Genomic DNA, 21,014 nt, shown 5'->3' with positions numbered 1-21,014 from the left:
TCATAGTGGGACAAGCAATTTCATATCTGGGCTGCATAGCATATGTTGTGGCATCCGAACTGTCCGTCTTTATTTGAGCTATCGTTTGTTGAGACATTACACTACCGCCAAGTGTCAAATTGACTCGTCAACGTGAGCAGGTGGACAAAACTTCAAGCACAAAGATGTCAGAAGAACGGCTGAAACGAGAGGTAGGGTTTGTGACTTTTGTACAAAAGCCTTCTGTGTGTGTGGGCACGCGCGCGTGTGCATAGTCCTGATCGCGTATATGTGTGTGTGTGTGTGTGTATGTATGTATGTGCGTGTGTTCTCGTGTGTGTGTATGTGTGTGTGTGTGTGTGTGTGAGTGAGTGATTGTGTGTTAATGTGTATGCATGTGTGTGTGTGGGGGGCAAATGGTGTATGTAAGTTGCAATTAGCTAATTGTACATACATTGAAAACTGACTTTACTAATCAAGTAAATATAACGGTCAAGAAGAATGCCAGTTCATTGTAAACATCTGTGCAAAGACCGTATACACGTTCTGTCACAATGATGATGCTATCAAAGACCTTGCGCATCTAATAAAATTGTTTGCAGTTTGCTCACAAAATTCTAGGATTACGACCCCCCCGCCCCCCCCCCCCCCCACACACACACACAATAAAATCAGAAGTTAACACGGGCGCTCAGTGGCAATTGACTATTCTCCAAGTAGAGGTTTCGGTCGAGTAGGGTAGGAGTGTCCGGGATTTTTAACGTCTCTCTCCCTTCTCCGTTCTATCGCAGAGGTGAAGGGAGAGAGACGTTAAAAATCACGGGCACTCCTACCCTACTCGACCGAAACCTCTGCTTGGAGAATAGTCAATTGACACCCCGAATGAATGACAGCCCTGATCTGCGTGGGATCACTCAATCACCCTTTTAGTTTGGTGATCAAACGGAGACGCCAAATGAGATAATGCGAGCTCAAAGGTAAATCTGTCTTTTATTGTATCCATAGGAAGACCAAGAGCAACAACTTGAAACGATGACCAAGGAGGGGGACATCGGAGACTCCGTCATCAACCACAGTCATGTGCGCAGACTGCTGTCCACAGGTATTATCGTTAGTACTTACCGGACTTCTCATAACAAACTCCCCCTGTACACTGATAACATGGGGCAGTATTACGTCTACGGTTTACTCAATGCCCACAGTCTTTGCAAGTTATTTTTGATAGTAAAATCCCATTGTCATCCCATACTACTACAGCATATCGTATTAGATAGATTGATTAGCCTAAAAGAACTGTATCTATGTACCAGTGGATGCCATACTTTGTACCTTGTACAATTGTTCTGCAATAAAGTTATTATTATCACTTGATATCCTGTTCATAACCCACTATGTCTATAGCCCCCCCCCCCCAAGTGACGTATTCTTTTAGGTCAAATGTCATGAACCATTTCAAGGATAATTCTTACCTTTGATAAATCTTGTCAAGAGTTTTCTGTTTGTAATTGTCACGATTTTCCCTTTAGTCTCAGTTACTCAATTTCTTGTTCCATTTTCTGGGGAATCTGACAGTGTACTCCCAAACATTAGATAAACAACACCTCGAAAAATTATTTTCCTAGCGCCTGCTGCCATACTCATCTGTTACTGTTGTTATTCATGAAGGAACAGAAAGACACTCTTCTCTTAAAATCACAGAACCCACAAATTATAGAAAAAGTAGAACTTTTCGTCTTCCTCTGCCTCCAAATGATAGGTCAAACCCAACTTATTTGGGTATAGCCAATACTTACAAAGAACAAACATTACAGTCTCAAATATTAGTGATCAAATATTTGCGATGATGAAATTTTAGCTGTTGACTAGTGACTAATCAGCTAGATTTAAGTTACAGTTGACAAACAAAGAATTACAGTACTAGAATTTGGGCGTCAACCCTCTGCACGTATCGAGAAGAGTAAGGGTTAGCGAAGCCGCATTGCACTGATAGTGTAGCTAACGAAAAAGCGTCATGCTTCGTCCTTAGTCTGTATTCGACCGCTTTTTTTGTACTTGAGAAGTCTCTTGTTTCAACAGCAACGCCAATCACTGTCCATTGTCAAATGTATGCATGTTCCCGGGGCGCAAGCGGTAACGCAACCCCGCTGCTCTGCCATCTGGATCAAATTCCGTGGATCCTGGGGCCTGAGTTCGATCCTTTGGTCGACCACAGCTCAGACATGTTGTAAGGGATTGCATTCGTCATTTCGAATGGTGACGTAAAGCCGGCGGCTCCGTGTCCTTGTATGAGGGAGCTTCGGGCCTCATGATCAAGCGTCAAACCTCTGCGTGTAAAAGAGCCCAACACACTCATCGAGAAGAGAAGGGGTGACCCGGTATTGGTCAAAAACGCGAGCCGTAGCGAAGCCGCATTGCACTACCACTAGCTACTTGAAGAAACATCATGCTTCACCTCATTTAATGATTTAATGATGACTGCTTACTTACATTTTAACCATGTACTGTACTTGCAATTAGCTTTTGGGTACAAACTTGCAATTAAACTTTGATTGTTATTTCTTGACGGGTCATTGAGAAAACAATACCTCGGACACATACTTAACGTTTACGTTACCTGTTTCAGAAAGTACCCTGTCTAATGAAGACAGCCACCTGACGAAGTATGGATGGGGAACATTCCGACCGAAGGTACTGCAGTGTCTGAGGGGGGTCAAGGGCCTGCTGTTCCTACTGTCGTTCTACGTCATCGCCCAGGGACTCATCGTGGGGGGTCTCATCTCAACCAGTCTCTCTACAATAGAGAGGCGCTACCGTCTCAGCAGCTCACAGCTGGGTGAGTTAAACATATAAACAAGAGTTCTACGACCTCATACCTTCGTCAAATGATTTTGACCTTTATGACTGACGTATTAGGAGTGTTTTTCATCAATCATCAATCATACCAGTTGACCCTCTTCACCCAAATAACATAAGTTGTCCAAACCTCCTTGTTATGACTATGAGCTTAACAAAGAAGGTTATGCTAACATTTATCATCAATTATGCAAATAAGCTCCCTCCTTATTAGCATATGCATAATTTGATTCCATGGTGTTCACATTCACACAACTTCCTAATGCCACAAGTATGAAATTGCCGTCATTTACTAGTATGGAATTATAGTAGTTTCTCATTAATTATGCTAATTAGGCCCACATTTGCATATTTCCTATCTATCAACATTCCTCTCTTCCTTAGTTACAAATGTCACATATTTGAATAGTCATATCATGGAACACAGCAGATTTTTAAAATTGCCTCATTAATCATGCGAGTTAGAATTTGATTTGCATAATTATCATCCAATCATACAAAGCATCACGTAAGCTATCTACATACCAAAAATCATGACCATCCATCAAGACCATCTCGAGTTATAGTTTTTCTCATGAATTATGTCAATGAGGTTCTCATTTGCAAAGCTGATATCTATTAATATTTCTCTCTTCCTCAGTTACATATGTCACATGTTTGAGAGTCCTATCATGGAAATTGATGGATGTATAAACTTTCCTCATTAATCATGCAAATTAGATACTGATTTGCATAATAAGTATCTAATCATGTACATCAGCACTCAAGGTATGTACTTACAAAAATTTATGACCATCCACCAAGCCCTTCTTGAGTAATTCCCTTTCAAAGTCTGAAGCAAAACCTGCCCCTGCTATAGCCAACCCATAGGTCTGCTTGGAGACTACCTTACCAATGCCTACAGCTGGCTGACAGCCAATTTGTGTAACTGACGTTTCCTGCCCCCAACATGACCCCTCAGGACCCTTACCCCTATCCATGACGCCTTGGAATAACATAGCCAACACGTACACATACTTCAGCATACAATATAACACATTTTTACACTTTTCTCGTTAATTATGCAAAACACTTCGCCCAAAATCTAATCATCTTGAGATTTCCCACATACACACCGACACACCAACTACGACAACAAACCATCCAGGCGTTCTCGACTTATTCTGTTCACTAACAGACACACAGACAAGCATCATCGAATAACCTTCTCGACGAAACCATTCGTCGACGAAGGTAATAATCGATTCATTAACTAGTTAATAAAATGCTAGATTAAGTTACCGCAAACCATTGGTATCATGGTGGCGATGATGCTGAATTATCGTCAAGTATTGTGTTAAGCCACCAGTACTGTAACGTTACACTTACAGATGATGATTTGGCGAAAGACTTTCGGATAATCATACATCAACTAGCCACCGATACTGACAGGTTCTCAAGCTCCGAACGACCAGTAAAATAGTTTAGATATCGTCCCTGTGGGCGTTTTCGTCTGGTTACCTCCATGAAAAATGATGGTATTGTTTCGGGTCTGTTTAGACATGTGTGTCTGTGTCTGAGTGTGTGTCTGCCTGCGTTTCCAGATATTTGTGGGCAGAATAAAGCTAGAACCTCTGGATGGATTGTAATGATATTTGTATGTGGCTAGCTGTTGGGATGACAAAGGTCAAGGTCAATTTTGCTCCCCCTGGTGTGTGACCTTGATAGGTTCTGTTTCTTTTAACTTGCTTACCTAATATTGATGTTTCATATTGCACATATGTTGCTCTCTACACAGGACTTATCGTGACAAGTAACGACATTGTCACCGGCTGCATATTCTTCCTCATCACGTACCTGGTCCGGTCCAGGAAGGCGAAGATCAAGTCTTTATCGGCGGGAGCCCTCCTCCTGACCACCGGGGCCATCATCTGGATCCTGCCTCAATTCCTGGTCGGGCTGTACAACTACGGGGCCCTGGTGGAGAAAACCTGTGATCCCCAGGCGGGCGGGGCGGCGTCTGAGTGCGACAGCGGAGAGAGAGGACTGTCCACCTATATGTTCATGTTCATCGCAGGTATGTTCATGTTTTTTTTAGCGACGCCTCTGGAGCGGAGGCATTTCTACGTCTAAATGTTGACGGAGAGAATGGACTGTCCACGTATATGTTCATGTTCATCGCAGGTATGTTCATGTTTTTTTTAACGACGCCCCTCAGGAGCGGAGGCATTTCTACGTCTAAATGTTGACTGAGAGAATGGACTGTCCACGTATATGTTCATGTTTATGTTTATTGCAGGTCTGGTCATGCTGTTTTTGGCGACGCCCCACGGGCGAAGTAATTTTTCTTACAAGTAAAAAGAACAGCATTGTAGTGCTACAAATGTTTGATACAGTTGTGAAAGTCTGTTGGCTGTATGACATTCAACTTGAACGTTTTTTCCAACATGATTTTGACTACATTTTGTTGCTTGTTTACAGCTCAGGTTCTTTTCGGCACTTCCTCGATTCCTCTGTACACTTTTGGCTCGGATCTGATCGAGAGCACAGCTCCACCAAACGCCGGAGGGTTCTACCTAGGTACGGTATACTCTAGCTATTCCGCCTTTGGTTTTTTCTCCTCTAATCTCATATCATGTATCCCTTAGTCCAACTATTTGACCGTTGAGGGAACCACAGAAGATATGGCAACCAGTTTTCTCCACCCTTCTTGGTTTCTGTCTTTCGAAATATAAACACACGTGATTTTCATCTCAAATGTTTCCAAAAATATAGATTTCACGAATCTTAAGAAAAGCATAAGAAAGACGCACACCCTCACAGTTAGACTCTTGCGTAAGGAAATTAGATTTGTACTCTTGTAAAATCTTTTGTTATCCACTCACAGGACTCTTCGGGGCATTAGCTGGCATCGGACCTGCCATTGGCTACATGCTGAACGGTCAGATGCTGAACATCTACATCGACTTCAACAAACCAGGAGCAGTTCCGTAAGTGGGAAACGTCTTTTTCTGACTTGTCATGTTTTTAAATGTGTCTTACAACGCAGAGGATTTATATCATTTTTAGGTCATGGACCAGACCTCAAATTTTCATAGATCGGTACCATCTGAGATAGCGCATTTTCCTTATGGTTTTTGAAAAGGAGGGCTTCTGTGGAATATATTTTGATATGACAACTGTTGCCGAGAGGTATCTTTGTCCTAGATGTCTGCCCTTGACCTTTTGACCCCCACATGGACCACGCCCTTTGATACAATTATAAAAAAGGGTGGGGCAATCAATTAAACATCAATATTTTCAAATTAAATATAAAATAAACCAAGGATTTAAAAATGTCAGTTTAACTTCAGTATTCCAATTTTTGTAAAGGATTATGAGTCTTTGAAATATGATTTTTTTGGTGGAAAATATTTGCCTGGTCACTTTCCTCCCAGCCCCTCCGGCGGCCCCTCCGACGCGCGGTGGCTGGGGGCCTGGTGGCTCGCCATCCCCCCGTTCGCCCTGCTGCCACTGCTGGTGTCCCCTTGGCTGGCTGGCATACCTTCAGAACTGCCAGGTAACGTTATCATAGATAGCACACATACAAACCATGTTTTTGGCGACGCCTCCAGGACGGAGGCATTTTTGCAAGTATGACAAGAGGTACAAAAATGGAATTTCTGCTGCAGTACCAAGGTCACATACCAGGGGGCCCAAAATCGACCTTGAATTTCGGCTTCATAACACCTGCCCATATACCAAATATCATCGTAATCTATCAAGAGGTTCTTGAGTTATGCTGACTACAGTAGTCCGGAAACACAAACAGACAGACAAACAAACAGACAGACACACAGACACACCCAAAACAATATCTCAATTTTTCATGGAGATAAAAAGTTTAGCACTGTAGTGCTGCAAATGTTTGGTACAGTTATGAAATGTCTGTTTTCTGTATGGTGTTCAACTGGACAGCCTCTCTTATTTCCCTTCAATATCGTCGAACATTTTGTATTTCTCATCACAAATATTTCCCAGGCAAGGCAGTATCTATGTACCAGGAAGTGGTCCCGGAGAAGAAAACGCAGAAACCCTGGGTTAAGTTGTTCCGCGAAGTCCGATCGCTTGTTGGGAACGGGACGCTGATTGGTCTGATGTTCTCCTCCATTGGCATGAGCTACATAGGGGGAGGGATGGGGACGTTTGGAGTCAAGTACATGGAGAGTCAGTTCGCCCTGTCAGCCGGATGGTCATCAGTGCTCATAGGTAAGCGGCATGTTTGTTTAGGATCTGAATCCTGAAAAGAACACGTCACATATACAATGATATATAGTTGTTTTACATGGACAGACTTTAAGATAACTTTTATCATCCTCACATAACGCCAGTTTCATAATAGTTCTTCTTAGACAACAGATATTGTCTTACCTGGTCATAAGTAGTGTTTCAAAGTGTCATTTTTAAAACTTTTTCGTCATGCATAGTTAAAAACTGATAACAAGGAGTTGGGAATTGAGTCATATTATCATGCGTTTGAGTAATACATATACAGTTAGTAAATTTATATACTACGAAGTGTAACATCTACTAACATAATTCCACCAGGGTAGATAATTCCGCCACCCTAAAAAGACACGTCCAAGCAGGTCTCCAACCCAACGTCCCCCAGTATAATACACTTCTGTGTATCTAAACTGTGCATACCTTGAGGGATGCTGCACTAGAGATCTCTCAAAGCCATTGTTTTCATGTGGCGGATTTATGTAACCCGGTGGATTAATGTTAATGGAAGTTATATATCTTAGCTTGAAAGTTCATCTGTGTTGGTAGAAATCATTCTTAAACAAGTTTTAACTGTACTTTCCAACACAAGAATTGGACGGTCGAAAATTTGGGTAAGTCCAGTTCTTGTGTTGGAAATTACAGTTAAAACTTGTTTAAGAAGCTATATATCACTTTGTCGACTATTGCTCCAGTTTGATGGGTGTAATGTTTATGTTCTGAAGGAATGATCTTCATCCCTGGTGGAGTCCTTGGGAGTCTGCTGGGGGGCTACGTCATGAAGAGGTTCAAGTTGGGCATCGCGGGCGCCTTAAAGATGGCCATCGTCCTGAGCAGCTCCTTGTTCGTCATCTCCTTCGCCTTCTTACTGCGCTGTGATAACATCACCATGACAGGCGTCACCACTGCCTATGGATCTGGGTATGTTGCCAGATTTACTATTTAGTTCATTCGTGCAATAGTACACTTTTTGGCGATGCCTCAGGAGCGGAGCCGGTAGTATAGTACCGCGATTGAGAAGCGTATCCTACATGCATTATGCAAGGTTTTGCGTTGACTCTTATTGTCTAACATGCCTCAGTCTTCTTCTGACACATATGATTGCCTAATTCTTGTCGGTGGTCGGATCTGTGCTAGCTTCGCTGGAAGTCATACGATAGATAAATCGTACGACAAATCAGACAGTACCAACTTTGATGGTAATGATTCAACAACTACTTTATACATGTGTGTTGATATTTTCGCGGGTGGTTTAATGTTCGAGGTTTTCGCGATTACCTCTCCACCGCCAACTTAAAGCCACCGCGAAAATGCTTCTTCTGTCTTATGAGAGCCTACTTTCTTGTTTCAACCGCGGAGTTAAAACCACCGCGAACACCCCAATTTCTCCTTACCGCGAAATTAAATCCCGCGAACTTTAAAAGTATTTTTGTGATTTTGCAGACCAGCTCCCCGGACGCCAGTGTACGGTGCAGCAGCCATGGCTGGCGACTGCATGAAGAACTGCAACTGCCCGCTCGCCTACGAGCCTGTCTGTGGGACAGACGGGGTGGAGTTCTTCTCCCCGTGCTATGCAGGATGCCAGGCAGAGCCCACAGGAGGCAGTGACGTAAGTCTTGGATGTTGTTGTATAATGTTTAAGTGTTTATTTGAATAATGAAAGGAATGGCATCTAAATGGACTGCCAAATACAGTGAACAAGCTATCAGTGATTCCTGTCTTGACAATGAAGAACGGTTCATTATCTTCTTCTCTTCTTCAGGTAGAATGATACAAGGCTAACTATTATCTATCGTTTTACTTCAGGAGTACGGGTCCTGTGGATGTGTGACCCGTGACTCCCTTGCACCCGTGACCACACCTAGCAACCTCACCATGGTAACGCCCGGTCACTGTGCCAGCGACTGTACCGTCCTTCCCTACGTTCTCGCCATGCTGACGGTGTACGCCGTCACCAGCGCCATGTGGGGCCCACCACTCACGTTCGTGGCCTTGAGGTGAAGTATAACGACATTGTCTTTCTACTTCGTGGAGTCGCGGTGGCGCAGTGGCAGGGTACACGGTTTGGCCCAGAACCCAGAGGTTCGATTCCCCGGACGGTCCCCTGATTTGTAAAAGACCCACCACACGTATCGAAAAGAGTAGGGGTCCTTCCCGACGCGAGTTGATCAAATACGTCCGGATATGCATCTTGCACTCTTCACTACAAACATGGTGTGTTACGCCATGATGCGGTTTACCTAGTATGTAATCCAAAAAAAGGATATAATATGTCTCTACTGTCATTTAAATCCAACGTTTCGTTTACTATATTAATTTTCCACTTGTTTCAGATGCGTCCCCGAACATCAGCGCTCAGTGGGTCTAGGATTCCAGGGCGTCATTAGAAAGCTTGTCGGTAAGAAAAAATGAAATAACAAGGCCACAGTACGTCCAGGACAACATATACAAAAACTGGGAGTTATGCTTCAGTACCGCGGTCAGCCGCCAGAGGGCCCAGAAAAAAACATGGCTTTTGTCTTTATAACACCCATCCTCATATCATTTCCATCCATCCAGAAGTTCTTACTGCGAAAACACATAGACAACCTTACAGCCCATAACTATGCCTCCATTTCTCATGGAGGTAATGACAAGTGAAATTTGATCACCCGCACACATGTCTGCAGGGAGAAAGGAAGAAAAAAACGATGAAGTCATTGAACACATGGCGTTCTTTAAATCAATTTCTATATCTTTTTCTGTTGTACCAAGTAACTCATCGGTCCGTACGATGACCTCCTAACCATAGAAAAGAAAACTGGCCACGTGTCACGGTCATCGGGACTACTCCAAGTTAAACTATCTCCCGTCCAGGGAGGAAGAAACAAGAGGAAGGAAATGAAAACATGGAAGGATAATATGGGAAAATGAACAGGCATGATGCTAAAAGTGAAACAAAAGAAAGGTGGAGAAAATTGGGCTGCTAGCTATTCCGCGGTGCCCCAACGGTCAAATAGTTAGACTAAGGGAAAGATGAGATGATACCAAGTACAATGTAAAAGGAAGGATTCTATACCTTCATGACTCCCTCCCTTCACACCTACAGCTAACATCCCGTGCCCCATCCTCTTCGGTGCTTTCCTGGACAAAGCCTGCCTGATGTGGGAAGAGTCGTGCGACGAGCGCGGCGCCTGTCTCATCTACGACAACAGCAACCTCGGCCTCTACTTCTTCATCCTCACCTTCATATTCTCCTGCTGGACGGCGGTAGGGCTTTTCGGTGCTCTGTACTCCTGGAATCGCCACGAGTCCAAACTGCCTCGAGCAGAGGATAAGCAAAAAGAGGACGAAAAGGCGAGAAACAGGGTCAGCTTTATTATAGATGACGAGAACGTGTGAGTCGCAGTCAGCTAACGTAAACCGAACTTATCTTTGTTCTAATGACAAAGATCATGAGACAGAAAGAAAGGATCCAAGAGCGTAGTTTTTAATATATGTATCAACGAAAAGTATTCTTTATTGGTTTATCTTACAATTGTTGCCAAAGCACTCATTTATCAAGTTTACGATTCGGCTCATGTTGAAAAATAAAGTTGATTTTAACCACAAACATTAGAAACGTACCGAATTTTTAGTCTTACGTAGAATGTAGTCAGTCCACCCAATAATAACTTTATTGCACAACAATTGTACAAGGTACAAAGTATGGCATTCACTGGTACATAGATAGCATTCTATTAGGCTAACCAATCTATCTAATTCAATATTATGTGGTAGTCTATCTTATACAATATGGTGAAGTAGTCTATCTTATACAATATGGTGAAGTAGTCTATCTTATACAATATGGTGTAGTAGTATGGGATGACAATGGGATTTTACAATTATTGGAGGAGTTTCTTACGTCTAGACATTCTTTGATATATTTCCCAATGTATACCATGCATGGATTGTCACAAGTCATTATGTACTTATATTTGGACCTTAATGATACTTTACCCTGTAGTTGCTTGTCAGTGTAAAGTCCATGCGCTTACCTTGATTATAGGACAGGTTACTCATCTTTGAATTAGGAGCAGTGAGAAATTCAAATTGAATTGTACCGCAAACCCTCAACATTACTCAGAAAGAACGTTAAACTGATTATCCCTTATTCCCATCGAAGCCTACATAGTCGTATATCTATTTCTAGAATGTATCGATTTTTAACCTAACAGAATAGGATCAAGAACTAAGAATTGTATTGTATAGAGCAGATTTAAAAAAAGAACTAGTACTTTTGGAAATCTAGATAGTCATATCAATTAGACGTCATAGTTAAAGATATCATGTTATATACATGTATTGCATAATCTTATCTTCATATATCATACCATATATGATATCATTTATCACCTCATAAACTATTCTAAATTATTTGTTAATGAATTCATTGCTATGATATATACTAGTTGTAGTCACACATCATATTATATCATTATCAACGTAGTTTATCATATCATTGTTTACCTGGATGTCTTACCTTCATCAACACAATTCTTGATAATAATTTGCCAATTATTGACATATTTGTTTTTAACAATAGAATATTTAATGATTATATAATGATTTAATGAACTTTTAGTGGGTCTATTTGATAAGAAAGAAACGTGTTATTAAAAGATATTCAAAGCTGGAATAGTTAACGTTGTTTTCTTTACCACGTGGCACAGCCTACGTCATCAAGTATGACGTCGCATTTCCCGCTGCTCGAACCGATAGAACCGCAAGGGGGCTTACTTAAAAGAATGACCCCAGGTGATAAGTAGTATCAATGTGTTTAATTTCATTGCGGCATTTTGCAGAAAATAAGAGCTTTTTAAACGACATTTCCTACCTAGCTATTATGAAACCATATTTGATGACGTAGAATGACGTAAGTTGTATACAGGTTGTATTGAGAAATCCAACACCAACTCTGGAAGTAAATACTGTAAGTCTGTAACAGCAGTAGTGTAAAAGAAACACTTGTCTTTATGGCACGCAAGCACTGTGGGAAAGCTACCAAATTCTCACAGTCATTTTGCAAGGCGATGTTGCTTCTCTTTCAAATTAAGATTATTTCGAATACATCATATCTGTTTCCTGTAGTAAGATAGTAAGATGCTATCTTAATAAAGATATAAAAGCTGAATCATTGTCGAAATATGTATTTCTAGTCGGACGTTCGAAAATGCACTGACATTTTGAATGAATGAATTCACATACAAGGTCTTAAGTAGGGCTTCCTTTTCATAATTACAAAAAATCAAATCCACTCCATAAGAATTGGCCGTTTGAAGTTACGTTTAATGAAAACAAGGTTTTAATCTGATGTATCCTATGGCTTAGAATTGTTATTCCTTCGCTGAGTTGTAAACAGGGGTGGGTTGTTTCTACATAGATCCCCAGAATGTGATTGCAGCCTAATGTAGACAGGGCCGGAGTATACTTTTAACTGCCTCAACCACAGGGCAGTGTTTAGTCTACACACAAACTTGGAAGCCCAACGACAAAGTATTCAATAAGCTAAACCTCCAAAGGATTGTGATTTGTTGGAATCGATTTTTGGAAGACACTGTGTTTTTGTCAGTATATGGGCGTGGGGAATAACTGCACCAATCAAGGACATTACGGAAAATGGTGGAGATGACAACTGAAGAGGTTCGTTTATTTTTTCATAGATTGTTTTTAAATGTCAGTATAGACTAAAGTATAGTTTGAATCATTCAGTTTGCTTCATGATCACGTGTAAAATATTTTTGGGAGGTCACTAGCTCATCAAGGACCCAGATATATATTGGTATGATGCAGAAACGACGGGGACTCGGAATATCCAAGCATTATCTACTGATAGGTCTTTTCAAGTGGATTCCACCATGGCGTGCGTTGTCAGTATCATAATTGTCGTTTTCTTGTTGGTATCAAAAGGTTTACTTCTGAAAATGTCTTCCCTACAGATTCTGAAGTTTTGTGATGTTAGTCTAGTGAAGATCATACGTTTTGACACAGTATTTTAGATTATATAACATTATGATTAGTAACGGTGTTTCAGAAGTCATTGATTCCATTAATTCTAGTAGATAACATCTACTATTATTCCATCAGGGTACATAATTCCGTCACCCTGAAAAGATACGTCCAAACAGATCTCCACCCCAACGCCCCCCCAGTAAAATGCACTCTTGTATAATATCTAAACTGTGCATATCTGAGAGGGGGTGTATGTTTTATACTGTTCACCTGTTACACAGAAACTATATCTCAACAGTATAGCGTCTACTTCGGTGATGCGAATATTGCATAGATCAAACAACATGGCATATGCGGGAAGCAACTTAAAGTGTTGTTCTCAGGAAATACAACAGGTGTGCACAGATCACTCCCCTTTCGGGTCTTCAAGTACTGTGGGAATGGTGCCCCTCCCCATACGCACACGTTTCCGCCGCCGGTGTAGGGTTTTAACTATACCAAAATTACTCAGAAACATGTTTCCCGAGTATAGATATTGACAGGCAAGTGCAGCTGCATATGCGAGGTTATGGCTCAGATCTCATCATATCTGGAAATAAACATTGCTATATCATGTGCCCCGACACCATCTTGGTTTTGTTTTAGTGAAGGAAGAATCTAGAGGCTTAATCCGTATCTATCCTCCCACAGTATGTGATTGTAGGCAGGGACGAGATACTGTTCCCTCTCAGAATCACTCGGGCTTAGTGTTTTGGTTACACTATAGCAAGAGCTGTAGATCTCGTAGCATTGTATTGTTCCGTACTTGAGGTCAGAAAAGTACTGTGTATACTATAAGTGTGTCTGTGTGACATTGTGGTTTTCCTGTGAGCCTACAATGGGGGATATGGCAACTACCGAGGTAGGTGTCTTAGTACGATATTTTTCCTACTTACCAAGAGATTATGTTACATGGAACGCCCCTTCCCACCATATCTTTACCATTGTTCGAAACAAACATATGCGAAAAATGTTCCATACAAACACGTTTTCGCTTCAAAAGTTATGACTTTCTAACAAAAACGTTTGATACATTGCTTGCAACAAGCTGATTTTTCAGTAGGAACGATAGAAACATTGCAAGCAGGCCCTCTCATCAAGTACGCTTAAGATAACATAAAGTCCCGGTTACACATAGCCGAACATTGCCTCCCGATGTTCTCCCAACCATGGTTGGGAGTGGTTCGGTAGCTAGGTCGGCCGTGGTCGGCTGGTGTTCGGATGTGGTCAGACTGGAGATCTGAAATGGGTTGACTGTCAGACTACTCCCGACCTACCGCCAACCTTCGTTGGCTTACGGTCGGGAGCCATGTTTGGCTATGTGTGACAGGGGCTTAACAAAGGGTGCTCGTGTGCGTGCACGTCGTACTGGTACACCCGCATACCAGTCACCATACGGCTTCCTTTGTGATCAAACCAGAGGTCACACTCTCTAATGCCCTGCGGTATGCATGAAAGTCTGTTCTTCCCAATCAGGTCCCAATTAACAATATTTTTACTGTTGAAAAGCTGCCAGGCCTTCATGTGCCATGCAACAAGCCCCTTCCCCTTTGGAGCATGAAAATACTTTAACATGATTAAGTTACATTTCTAACTCGTCGCACATTGCTGGAAATAGTTTATTTGCTTAACAAAACGCACTGGCGAGTTTTAGGCTGGATGGAGAGTTTTTATAATTCATCAGAAGTGAATGAGAAGGTGGGGGTGATGTTTGTTTTAAACAGTAACATTTTGCTACAATCATACATCTGATTGCCACAGGCAGGCAGAGGGGGAGGGGCGTCGTACTCTTAATGTTACACAACATTATGATTAGGTCGGCAAAGGATAGGCATCCAAGTAGAGCATTCGGTAAATCAACCAATTAAAGAACACATACATAATTGAAAACATTACATAAAAGACATTAAATCAAGCAACAGGATAAATTCTGGATAAAGTCTTTTAAGAAATTTGCCCAGTTACTTGGTTATTTTGGATTATGTAATATTTAGTTACAATCCTCACTTCACCCAGGTGTAAATGAGTACCTAGCTTCGGTTAGGGACGTCCATAGGATAGGAAGCTAAAAAGAAGTCTCATGTTTGAGGAGAGCCATACATCGGGCACGTTAGAGAATTGTAAGCTCTTCGCAATTCAGCCCCTGGCTGGGAAGAGAGAGAAGTCGGGCCACTCGATAAAACTAGTAACGATAATAATAATGATTTTATCCATATCAAAATTACTCAGTATAATACACTTCGCAACTTCCCCAGTTTAATACAGTCCTGTATATCTAAACTGTGCATACCTGGGGGGTGCTGCACTAGAGGTCTCTCAAAACCACTGTTTTTGGAAGTGGTGGATCTATGTAACCCGGCGGATTGAGGTTGAATACCAATTCTTCCATTTTGTACACAGGTGCAGATGATTGCAGAGAGGCAGCTGATTCAGGAGCTGAAGCACGCTAACGCTGACAAATTACGCGACCCAGATGACGCCATGAAGGAACTTACAGCTCTCAATAAAGAGAATTGGACTCTTCTTGAAGGTAGGTAGAACTAATTGCAGTTTCTTGTGACATAAGATTCTTAGCTGGATTTGATACTAAGTAGAGTTTTATTAGTAGATGTCATGTCATGATCAGTTTTCCAGAACTTATGTACATCTTTGGTTTTCTACCACCACCAAAGATTGATTTATGGTTCATATTCTTCTTATCTGACTATCTATGTGACGACAGACGCCCCTGAAGACGAAAATAACAACGGTGTAGACTACTCAAGGTACGGATGGTGGGGATTCCGGCCGCAATGTCTGCAGTTTCTCAGCGGGGTGAATGGGATGCTAGTTTTACTCTTCTGGTTCAGCTTCGCGCAAGGCACCCTGGTCAACGGCCTTGTCAACACGGGCATCTCCTCCATTGAGAAACGCTACGACCTGTCCAGCTCAAAGACAGGTATCACGAATAACGTGTCATTTCTATGTCTTTAACTTTATTTTTCCACCACGAGGCACTGTGTACTTTAATATACAATGTAAGCACGTTATCACTTACAGTAAAAGGTAATCAGATTTAAAACAGATTCTATTCTCAGAGAGGAAAAATGAAACCATAACACGATATATTAAAACCAGAGTACGGTGAATAGCCACTAGCGTGCTAGAAGGTCCAGTATCAAACTTGACCTTTGTGTTCCCGACCCCTTCCAACCCACCCACATACCGAATATCATTAGGATTCATCACACACACACACACACACACAGACAGACAGACAGACACACACAGAGACAGATACACACACACACACACACACACACACATACACACACACACACACACACACACACGCACACACACACACATACACACACACACACACAGACAGACACACACACACAGACAGACAGACAGACACACACATACACACACACACAGACAGACAGACAGACAGACAGACACACACACACACACACACACACACACACACACACATACATACACACACACACAGAGCCACTGTAGCGGTTTTGATATCATTCTCCGTGTTCCCAGGTATCGTGTCTATCGGTTATGACATCGGCAACGGCACGTTGGTACTTCTCGTGACGTACTGGATCCGGACCCGGCGCGCCAAAGTGAAGGCGATATCGCTGGGCGCGCTAGTACTCGGGGCGGGAGCGATGGTCTTCTCCCTCCCCCACTTCACCGTCGGACTGTACAACTACGGGGCGTCCGTTAAAGCAACATGTCAGCCTGACAACAACGACACCCAATCCACGTGTGAAGAAGAAGAAACGGGACTGTCTAACTACATGTTTTTGTTTCTTACAGGTATGGCTACGCAAGGTGCTTGTTTTTGTTTATGTTTGTTTGGGTAAACAAACTGCAGAACGACCGTCTCATATTTTCTTTTGTTTGTTTTTTGCTCCTTAATTCCGTCGGGTACTTTTTCACTTATCTTAGGTGTTTCTTCGTCGCTGTGTCTATCTTTTGCTAAAAATAGTATCAGTGACCAAGTAGACTTAAACCTCTTTGCAGCGGCGTACATATCTCTGCCCCCTTACTGTGGGGGAAGATAGAAATAAACATCTTGTTAGGGAATTGAAATATAGATAAGATCACATCACTACAGGAATATAAAAGAAATGCTTGCCTTGTGGTTAGAAGGACCATTACAAAAAGACAAACGTCGTTTTCGCTCTATGTTATCACAGGTCGGTGTTGGCGTAACGGCTTGGGTGGTTGGCCCAGAACACAGAGGTCTTGGGTTTGAATCCCCTGACATGCCACCGATGTTGTGCCCTTGTGAAAGACATTTAAAAATACTTTCCTCACTCCACTCAGGTATAAAATGGGTACCTGACTTCGGCTGGGGAGGTAAAAGGCGGTCGAAGGAGAGGGATGGGCCCCACCTTTTAATGCCCTGCCCTAGACTCAGTGGATAACAACTCACTGCCCCAACGGCCTCGAGAAGTGTACGGCACTAACTTTATATTTACCTTTATCACAGGTCAGATACTACAGGGCATAGGTGCGATTCCCATCCATACATTCGGTAGTGACCTGTTGGAGGCAAGTGCGCCCCCGAACTCTGGCGGCTTGTACCTCGGTAAGCCATTTGTTATGATACTTTTGCGTTCGTGTGGTTTTAATTTCGCGCTAAGGGGGAAATGGAGTGTTTGCGGTGGTTTTAAGTTTGCGGCAGCGCTATAGTCACATACTGCTACAGTATTGGACAAAAATGTTCGCGGTGGTTTTAAGTTCGCGGTGAAACAGTCGCCGCGAAAACCGCGAACATAAATCCACCGCGAACATGTCTGCATTCACAGTATATGATACACACACAGATAAAGCGTGGGTGGCGTCGAATAGCCGAGTGGCTAGGCTTGCGGACCCGAGTTTGAAAGGTCTAGGGTTCGATTCCTGGCATTCTTGAGTACAAGTTGTGTCTGTGGGAAAGGCACTTTTCACGACTTTCCTCACTCCACCCAGGTGTTGAGTTGATGGTACCTGACTTGATTGGGGAGGTAAAGGGCAATGTAAGGAAAAGGTTAAGGCTCCGCCTTCCAATACTGTGCTCCAGACACAGTAGATAACAACTCAATACCGCATTTAGTATTATATTAATTGATCTTATTAGTTATCAATCCCAACTCTTTGCTTAGTGTTGTCCGTTTCCTACCGCCTTCCAATACCTACGATACCTTACTTTAGACACGGCTCCTACGGCATCAAAAAGGCTATGTGACTACCTTTACCTGTACCTTTCACAAAAACACCTGATATCTAACGTACATGGTTGTATGCTTTTGTAACTGTGTTGTTTCTGTAGGTATGAAAGATGCGGCCGGTGCATTGGGCCCTGCTACAGGCTACCTTCTCAACGGAAAACTGCTCGACATCTACGTCGACTTCAACAAACCAGGGGCAGTACCGTAAGATTGTTTTGCTTTATTCTCCCATTCGCTTGTGCATTTTGTTTGGCATAAAGCATTTAAATCGACTATTCGTAAAGATATATAAATCTATGAATTGTTATCAAACGTTTGTTGTACAAAATATGCACTTGAAAGATGATTAACCTAATAGTATGCTAACAACTACGTAGAATAAAAATAATCATATTTCACATACATATCGCTACATGTAATATTAGGACTCTTGGCACTTGATCTCTAAAAGTTTAACTATTCTAAATCCAAGAGATATCAAAAACGGAAGTTTTGCTGCAATACCGTAGAAAGCCGATAGGAGGTCCAGTATAAAACTACCGTTTTCTCGACCCCTATACCCACATACCAAATGTTATAAAGATACATACACTGCACGAATTAAGCTAATCCACATAGACACGAGCAAATGACATCCTCCACCAGATCTTCCCTCTGCATGCTGACTAGATAATATTGTATTCATGGTTACGTGAAATGACCAGGTCTTGTTTGTTTCCAGGCCCGATGGAGGCCCCTCGGACCCCCGGTGGCTGGGTGCCTGGTGGCTCGGCTTCCCCATGTTCGCCACTGTCGCGCTCCTCGTCTCACCCTGGCTGGCGGGCCTGCCAGGGGAATTTCCAGGTGAGAAATTCAACACAATTTGATATTGATAAAAGAAAAGATATAAGGGATACGTTTCCTTTGCTTTTAGAACCATTCACCTTCTATATACACGTCTAATACAATTACAGCCACATTCGAGCTATCTATCTATCTACAAATAATTTCACATTCTTATTGTCTGACTTATTCATGTGACGACAGATGTCCCTAAAGACGAAAATGTATCTTATGTTCATAGAAAGGAACTTCTACATATCATATCATAACTTCATTTCATCAGCTTTAGAGTTACATGTATAGACTTTCTTGTACTATCTTGTCAGAAGAAAGTAGTACTATTGAACTAGATATATTCCCATTCTTTTCCCCGTACTAGATTATGTTAGTTTGCCCACTGATACTAAGAAAAGCAAAGAAGAAGCAGAAGACAAAGGGTTCTTCAACTTCTTCAAGGAGATGACGTCCTTCTTTAAGATCCCGACGCTGCTCTGCCTGACGTCTGCATCCTGTGGGATCGCCATGAGCTTCAACGGTCTCATAACCTTCACGGTCAAGTACATCGAGAACCAGTTCGCACAGCCTGCTGGGTGGTCCGCCATTTTGGCAGGTACGAAGTTCGAATCTCGTTCAACATTCCGATTACGCATGCGCAAGGTCAAAGGTGAAGACCCCTGACTTGTTCTCGTCTCGATCATTATCCCGATTTCCATGACAATATCGTGACGTCTTTGACATATTACCCACAATGCTTTGTATGCGTACTCGGAGCCGTGAACGATGTATAGATGTTAGGGATTTGTGTTTACAACCCTTGAAAAACAGGATGAAGGCCTGAGATATTCATGTTTCAGATATTTCAAAGAACATGGGATAAAGTACTGTTGATGTGTTTTTTTGACACCCCTAACGTTCCTTGAAAACATGTACATCGGTATATCCAAGGACATTATAATGTCCTTGGTATATCATATAGATGTTTTTTGTCTTTCTACAGGAATGGTGCTGATACCAGGAGGGATGGGCGGTGCACTTCTCGGCGGCCTTCTGATGAGAAGACTGCAAGTGGGAATTTCCGGAGCCCTGAAGCTGGCCATCGCTGCAAGCATCGCCATGGGAGTAACCTCCGCTGCCTTCCTACTGAGATGTGATAACATCAACATGGCTGGGGTCACCTCCCCGTACCATCAGGGGTGAATAGTCTTAAGCCCCCCCCCCCCCCCTATCGAGGGCCAAGTGTTGCAAAAATACACACACACAACTCGTGGTCATCACACACACACACGGGCACAGCATGCAACACATACACATCGCCACTGATGGCACACACACATCTCTAGATTTCAACGCACACACATAGCACTTCATCTGTCTCACACACACAACTCCCGATTCCACACGCACAGTCACCTCTCAGTCTCGCACATACAACTCTAGATTCCAACGCACACACACAGCACCACTTCTGTCTCACACACACATCTCTAGATTTCAACGCACACACAGTACCACTTCTATCTCACACACAACTCCCGATTCCAACGCACACATACAGTCACGTCTGTCTCTGACACAATGTCACATACAACTCTAGAGACAACGCACACACACACAAAGTACAACTTCTGTCTGTCACACCCAAAACTGACCGATTCTTGTTTAACGTTGAACTAATCACGCCACATGGTGACATTACCAACGTTCATAATAAAGGTAGTTATCAGGTATGAATGGGGATATATACGTGTATTAGAAATGAATGGGGATATTGGCTCCATAAACATTGATACACAAACACGTGCAGCAGCGCGAGGCGCACACACGCACACTGAAACAAATACACAAAGCACTAACCATATGCATACATGTAAATACGAGGATCTATATCTC

The 21,014-nt window shown here is 42.5% G+C and overlaps 3 protein-coding genes across 3 annotated transcripts in view; all 3 read left to right on the top strand.

The window, feature by feature from the left end:
• The first annotated feature begins 164 nt into the window (after nucleotides 1-164).
• On the top strand, nucleotides 165-8,845 carry LOC136447215 (solute carrier organic anion transporter family member 4C1-like). The gene is made up of 11 exons (XM_066445930.1): nucleotides 165-191; nucleotides 985-1,081; nucleotides 2,603-2,812; nucleotides 4,610-4,888; nucleotides 5,293-5,391; nucleotides 5,699-5,801; nucleotides 6,249-6,370; nucleotides 6,832-7,059; nucleotides 7,800-7,995; nucleotides 8,518-8,683; nucleotides 8,837-8,845. The coding sequence occupies exons 1-11, from the start codon at nucleotides 165-167 to the stop codon at nucleotides 8,843-8,845; spliced, it is 1,536 nt and encodes a 511-aa protein (XP_066302027.1).
• A 41-nt stretch (nucleotides 8,846-8,886) lies between these two features.
• Nucleotides 8,887-10,674, top strand: LOC136447273 (solute carrier organic anion transporter family member 4A1-like). Its single transcript, XM_066446004.1, has 3 exons — nucleotides 8,887-9,071; nucleotides 9,408-9,472; nucleotides 10,163-10,674. Exons 1-3 carry the CDS (start codon nucleotides 8,950-8,952, stop codon nucleotides 10,453-10,455), a joined length of 480 nt encoding a protein of 159 aa, XP_066302101.1. The 5' UTR covers nucleotides 8,887-8,949; the 3' UTR covers nucleotides 10,456-10,674.
• Nucleotides 10,675-13,933: 3,259 nt separating this feature from the next.
• The window catches only part of LOC136447214 (solute carrier organic anion transporter family member 4C1-like), a 28,113-nt gene continuing 21,032 nt past the window's right edge, over nucleotides 13,934-21,014 (top strand). Inside the window, exons 1-9 of the mRNA XM_066445929.1 lie at nucleotides 13,934-13,948; nucleotides 15,487-15,616; nucleotides 15,809-16,024; nucleotides 16,624-16,902; nucleotides 17,582-17,680; nucleotides 18,404-18,506; nucleotides 19,024-19,145; nucleotides 19,504-19,734; nucleotides 20,122-20,317. Coding sequence (XP_066302026.1) covers nucleotides 13,934-13,948; nucleotides 15,487-15,616; nucleotides 15,809-16,024; nucleotides 16,624-16,902; nucleotides 17,582-17,680; nucleotides 18,404-18,506; nucleotides 19,024-19,145; nucleotides 19,504-19,734; nucleotides 20,122-20,317 — 1,391 coding nt within the window. The remainder of the gene's footprint in view (nucleotides 13,949-15,486; nucleotides 15,617-15,808; nucleotides 16,025-16,623; nucleotides 16,903-17,581; nucleotides 17,681-18,403; nucleotides 18,507-19,023; nucleotides 19,146-19,503; nucleotides 19,735-20,121; nucleotides 20,318-21,014) is intronic.

This window comes from Branchiostoma lanceolatum, chromosome 13 (genome assembly GCF_035083965.1).
Source record: "Branchiostoma lanceolatum isolate klBraLanc5 chromosome 13, klBraLanc5.hap2, whole genome shotgun sequence".
NCBI classification, from domain to species: domain Eukaryota; kingdom Metazoa; phylum Chordata; class Leptocardii; order Amphioxiformes; family Branchiostomatidae; genus Branchiostoma; species Branchiostoma lanceolatum.
This window is presented reverse-complemented; position numbering and strand designations above follow the sequence as displayed.

Coding starts and splice junctions, on each gene's coding strand:
- LOC136447273 (XM_066446004.1), top strand. CDS start 8,950: ATGGTAACGCCCGGTCACTGTGCCAGCGACTGTACCGTCCTTCCCTAC. Junction 9,072..9,407: donor CTCACGTTCGTGGCCTTGAG/GTGAAGTATAAC, acceptor CACTTGTTTCAG/ATGCGTCCCCGAACATCAGC. Junction 9,473..10,162: donor CGTCATTAGAAAGCTTGTCG/GTAAGAAAAAAT, acceptor TCACACCTACAG/CTAACATCCCGTGCCCCATC.
- LOC136447215 (XM_066445930.1), top strand. CDS start 165: ATGTCAGAAGAACGGCTGAAACGAGAG. Junction 4,889..5,292: donor TATGTTCATGTTCATCGCAG/GTATGTTCATGT, acceptor GCTTGTTTACAG/CTCAGGTTCTTTTCGGCACT. Junction 5,802..6,248: donor AACAAACCAGGAGCAGTTCC/GTAAGTGGGAAA, acceptor CTTTCCTCCCAG/CCCCTCCGGCGGCCCCTCCG.